The following is a 6,000-nucleotide window of genomic DNA, read 5'->3' on the forward strand; positions in this document are numbered from 1 at the left end:
CCAATAAAGGAAGCACCCTGAAAAGCATCAGATAATGACTCAAATAGTTGGGTCCCTTCCACCCATGAGGGAGAACCTGATTGAGTTCCTGGCTCCTGGCTTCATCCTAGACCAGTTCTGACTATCACAGGTATTTGAGGAGTAAGCCAGTGTCTGGGAAAGCTCCATCTGTCTCTGCCTTTCAGATAAATACACAAAAAGGAATTCTTAGGCTATTGTTCAGTTTTCTGTCTTTGACATGCTCATTGCTAATGCACCCAGACTCGGGTTTTGCTAGCCTTTTTGGGTCCAATATTTTTTTCTGTTGAAATAAAGAAAAGTATATACAGAGGCCAATGATACCATTTTGCTCTTTCTGTTCAACTTGTGATGCAATAAGATTGGAACAAATGAAAACATTTCATTTGGGAGATTAAATGGGCTTCTATGAATTTGAACTGGATATATGGATGGGGAAGCACCAGTTATCTCACCCATTATTTCATAACAATTCTGATTTCAAGCACTGTAAAGTTGCAGGTCCCTACATTAATCAGCTTAAGCAGGCCAGGTTTGGTAACAGCTTGATTTGAGGGTGGAGTTGCGGCATCTAGGCCTTCTTAACGTTATAGGAAAAATACCTTGTGCTCTGTAACATGTCTCTCCTTTTCCGACTTTGCCAATATTGTTTCCAGGTCATCGATTTCTTTCTTCAACTCGGAACTTTCATCTTCAAGTTTTCTCCCCCTGGCCATGAGCTCAGAATTTATCTCCTCTTTTCTCTTCACCTGCTCAGACAGTGCCTTGACTCTGGCCTCCAGCTGGATCTTGGATTTAATCAGACACTCGCACTGTTCTTCAACATTTGCCAGCGTCTCACGCTCCTGCCACAATTAAGAGAAAGTTGTTGCCAACAGCTAAAAGTAATTTATCAGCAAGGCGAAAAGGCTGCTTAACCATAGCAAAGAGATAATTGCCTGCCCTCCGCCCAGCATATTCACCTGCCTTTCCTAAGATGCTTAAATAATATTCCCAGGTCCCTGATCCTCTTGCTGAGAAGTGCAGGAGTTGCTTGTGTTTGGAGGTGTTTTCAGTCTCAGGCTCATTCAGTAGATTAGATTACCCTTTCTAAAGCACTTAATAGGATCCTGATGACCTAAAGGTGCTAACATGCTGCTTAAATCAGCTTCGGGAAGCACCATATATGCACATGGTTTCAGGTTGATATGTCTCAGAATATGGCCTTTAAAAAAAAGCAGTGTTCCCTCAGGCAATAAAATATTTATAACTGTATTAAAAGTGCCCTGATGCATTTAATTATACACATATGTAATATAGTCTAATAAATTGAGCAAGTTTTATGTTTTTATTCATAGAATGAAGATACAGTTCAACAAATTACTTTCAGATACCAGGTTTCACTATTATTTCCAATGAAAATTTTGCTTCAGTGATTCTGTGAGCAGTAAATTCCATAAATTACTCAAGTAGAGTAATTTCCTTTTATAATTTTGTAGGCATTGCTTCCAACTCTTACTGAGTGTCTCATTCTTTTAGTGTTATGGTCCAAGTAAAAATGAAAAGGATTTGCACCTTTCGTAATTTTGTGCCTTTGATTTATTGTCTTTGGAGGCTAAATTAAACCTCTTCTTGAGAGCAAGTTCTTAAATGCTGAAGGTCTCATTGCAATATTATCTCATAGAACTTCCTCTTCAATCTTTAGACCTCATCCATCCACAGCAATATGCTAGCTTGGGCATTTTATTAACTATTTATTTGTCTTGCTTAAGTTATATCTGCTTACTCAAAAGCAGAAAAAAGGCAAAAAACTAGGTCATTGATCGGCCATTGGTTAATTCTTGACCTGCCCAATAAATGGGACTCAAAGTGGCACAAATGGAAAGAGGTAGATAATATCCAATCTCCAACTTCACTGAACCCTAAAAAGAGAGGCTAAATTATAAAGAAATATTGACATTTACAAAGGGTCCATGCAAATCAGTAAGACATTCAGTGTTTGAAAATAATGGGGACATTTGATCTTAACTCTAGGTGGACAAGCAAAACAGTTATTTGTTGCACCCTATTCAATGTCTGTACAGAAACTGTCACCATCACCAAATAAAGAGTACAATCCTCCATCACTGATCCCTCCCAGCGGGATCTGGCAGCCGACTGAGCGATGGTGAGACAGGTTAACAGCACGAAGACTCCTTGTCCCATGTCATTTATTCTCTTGTGTACTCAAAATGTTAATTGGAGTGCATTCACTAAGTTGTCTGGTATTTTGAATATCTGAAGGATTTGTAAATAATCCTTGTTTATTTGATCCCTTTTGTGTTTAGATTTGTCCCTTAAAAACAAATTAAGTATTTCATAGTTCTGTCAACATTTTATTCATTTTCAATTTTTAACTTTATTTACCCTTACAGGAGTTGATCTGGAATTCACTTCTGTTTCTCATTGTCCCCACAATAGTTTTTTTCTTTATTAACTTTTAAAGTAATTCAAAAAAATTTAACTGACACAAAAATTGTACATATTTGGGTACCATGTGATGTTTTGATATTCATATGTATGATGTAATAATATCCAATAAGTGTATACAGATCTATCTCCTTAAACATTTAACATTTCCTTATTGTGAAAACATTCAAATCCTTTCTAGATTTTATTTAGAGAAAAACACCATGCATTATCATTTCCTACAGTTACCCTACTGTGCAACAGAACACCAGAACATCTTACTCCTAGCTAACTTTACATTAGAAACTATTAAATAAACTTTCCTCCACACTCTTCCCCACTACTGTCTCTAGCTTTTGGTAGTCACCATTATAATTTTAACCTATACTCAATCAACATTTTAACATTCTATATGCAAGTGAGATCATGTAGTATTCGTATTTCTGTGCCCAACTTATTTCACTTACTGTAATGACCTCCAATTCCATTCATGTTTTTGCAAATGACAAAATTCCATCCTTTCTGTGGCTGAATATTATCCTGTTGTATGTGTATATATATATATATATATAAATGGGAGACTTTTTATTACTGTTTCAATCTTGCTATCTGTTACTGGTCTTTTAGGAATTTTATTTATGCATGTTTTAATTTTGGTAAGTTGTGTGGCCAATAGATTTATACTTTTTTTTGGTTATCAAATTTGTTAGTGTATAGTTGTTCATAATATTCTGTAAAGATACTTTAACATTTCCTTTAACATTTAACACATTAAAGGTGTCAGATTTTACTTATTTGAGTCTTCTGTTTCTGCTTAATCTCCACTGGAGGGTGAACCAACAGAAGGAAGACCTTTCTCTCTGTCTCTGTCTCTTTCACTGTCCACTCTGCCTGTCAAAAATAAAAATAAATAAATAAATAAAAGATGAGAGAATTCTGTATTTGTCCACTTGGTCACTCCTACCAGTGAGTTTTCTACCTTCTGATATTTTCTTCTTACTCACCAGCATTTCTTAAAGTTTGAAAAACTCCTTTTACTGTTTCACATAAGAGAGGTCTATTGGTGGTAAATTCTCTCAGCTTTTATTTTTCTGGTAATGTCTTTCATATCTAAATGACAGTTTTGCTGGGCATAATATTCATGATTGGTAATTTTTTTTTCTTCAGTATCACTCAAGTCTCATTCCACTCTCTCCTAACCTGCAAGGTTTCAGCTGAAAATTCTGCAGGGAAACAAATTTGGACAATTTTTTTGTGTAATCTGTTCTTTTTCTCTAGTAGCTTTGAGAATCTTCTTGTATCTTTAAACTTACAGAGACTGATTATAAAATGCTTTGAGGTAGACTTTGTCAATTTGAATGAGATTATTGACCTCTGACCTTCCCACATCCAAATAGTTGTATCTTACTCTAGGTTTGGGTAATTTGCTGCTACTACCACTTTGAATATGTTTTCTATCCCTCCAGTATCCTCAATAACTCTAAGGTTTGATCTTTTAATGCTCTCCCAGTCTTCCTATAAGGATTTTATATACCTCATGATTTTTTTTTTGTTTGTTCTTCTCTGACTTTATTTTCAAACATCTGGACTTCAGACTCACTGACTATTTTTGTTTGATCTATTTTGCTATTGATGTTTTCTATTGTATTTTTAATTTCACTTACTGTTCATCTCCATTCAAGGATTTCTATTTGAATTTTTTTTATTTGACAGAGTTAGACAGTGAGAGAGAGAGAGACAGAGAGAAAGGTCCACCTTCCATTGGCTCACCTCCCAGATGGCCGCTACAGCCAGCGCTGTGCCAATCTGAAGCCAGGAGCCAGGTGCTTCCTCCTGGTCTGCCATGAGGGTACAGGTACCCAAGCACTTGGGCCATCCTCCACTGTCTTCCCACAGAAGTGAGCTGGACTGGAAGAGGAGCAACCGGGACTAGAACCCGGCGCCCATATGGGATGCTGGTGCCCCAGGGATTAACAGCGCCGCAGCGCCGGCCCTCTGTTTGAATTTTTAAAATTATTTCCATCTCCTGAAATCTGGTATTGTGATGCCTCCAGCTTTGTTTTTGTTGTACAAGATTGCTTTAGCTATTCGAGGTCTCCTGTGTCTCCATATGAATTTCAGCATCATTATTTCCATATCTGAGAAGAAGGTCTTCAGTATCTTGATTGGTATTGCATTGAATCTATAAATTGCTTTCGGGAGAATGGACATTTTGATGATATTGATTCTTCCAATCCATGAGCATGGAAGATTTTTCCATTTCTTGGTATCCTCTTCTATTTCTTTCTTTTAGATTTTGTAATTTTCATCATAGAGATCTTTAACGTTCTTGGTTAAGTTTATTCCAAGGTATTTGATTGTTTTTGTAGCTATTGTGAATGGGATTGATCTTAGAAGTTCTTTCTCTACCGTGGCATTGCCTGTGTATACAAAGGCTGTTGATTTTTGTGCATTGATTTTATACCCTGCTACTTTGCCAAAATCTTCTATGAGTTCCAATATTATCTTAGTAGACTTCTTTGGGATCCTAAATAAAGAATCATTGTCGCTCCCCCTCTTCATGGAGGAACGAAACAGGACCCTGCGCTGTTCTTTTGTCTGCTTGGCGCTCCCCGGGTTTGCTTGCTGGTTCTTCCCGGGTTGGCTACCAACCCTTCCACCTCCATGGAAGGGTGGTTCCCCCTGCCACTTTCCCCACTTCCGCGGGGGAGCGGCACACCGCTGGCCGGCTCTCTCGGGGGCTGCTCAGGTGTTCCTTCAGATAGATGTTCCTGGTGCATGTTGTCTCTCTCCTCCTTTATAGTCCTCTTCCACCAATCCCAACTCTGCTACCCACACGCCGAGTACGCTGCTCTCCTCCAATCAGGAGCAGGATCAGCTCCTGCAGGTCATCACTCAAGTTGGCGAGAGGCAGCTGCATAGAAGTTGTTACTCCCTTCTCAGTGCCATATTGTGGGAGAGTAGATGCATAGAATAAGTCTTAATTCCAGTAACAGTCTAGTCCGAGTTGCACCCACAAATCATATCATCTGCAAAGAGGGATAGTTTGAATTCTTCCTTCCCAATTTGTATCCCTTTAATTTCTTTTTCTTGCCTAATAGCTCTGGCTAGAACTTCCAGAACTATATTGAATAGCACTGGTGAGAGTGGGCATCCCTGTCTGGTGCCAGATCTCAGTGGAAATGCTTCCAACTTTTCCCCATTCAATAGGATGTTGGCAGTGGGTTTTTCATAGATTGCTTTGATTGTATTGAGGAATGTTCCTTCCAAACCAAGTTTGCTTAGAGTTTTCATCATGAAAGGGTGTTATATTTTATCAAATGCTTTCTCGGCGTCTATTGAGATAATCATATGGTTTTTTTTCTGCAGTCTGTTAATGTGGTATATCACATTGATTGTTTTGCAAACACTGAACCATCCCTGCATACCAGGGATAAATCCCACTTGGTCTGGGTGGATGATCTTTCTGATGTGTTGTTGTATTCTATTCGCGAGAATTTTATTGAGGATTTTTGCATCTATGTTCATCAGGGATATTGGTCTGTAATTCTCTTT

The 6,000-nt window shown here is 38.1% G+C and overlaps 1 protein-coding gene across 4 annotated transcripts in view; it reads right to left on the reverse strand.

The window, feature by feature from the left end:
- The window catches only part of LOC100354450 (myosin-15), a 110,389-nt gene extending 109,273 nt beyond the window's left edge, over nucleotides 1-1,116 (reverse strand). For 2 of the 4 annotated variants that reach the window (XM_070072033.2, XM_089330723.1), the window contains exon 1: nucleotides 621-1,115. In XM_070072033.2, coding sequence (XP_069928134.2) covers nucleotides 621-734 — 114 coding nt within the window. In that variant the 5' untranslated portion in view covers nucleotides 735-1,115. Of the gene's footprint in view, nucleotides 1-620 lie in introns of all 4 variants that reach the window. The other 2 variants (XM_089330724.1, XM_089330725.1) reach the window with 2 other exon arrangements.
- Between the last annotated feature and the right edge of the window lie 4,884 nt (nucleotides 1,117-6,000).

The sequence above is a fragment of the Oryctolagus cuniculus genome, chromosome 4 (assembly GCF_051225735.1).
Source record: "Oryctolagus cuniculus isolate XC-2025 breed Fujian yellow rabbit chromosome 4, ASM5122573v1, whole genome shotgun sequence".
NCBI lineage: Eukaryota > Metazoa > Chordata > Mammalia > Lagomorpha > Leporidae > Oryctolagus > Oryctolagus cuniculus.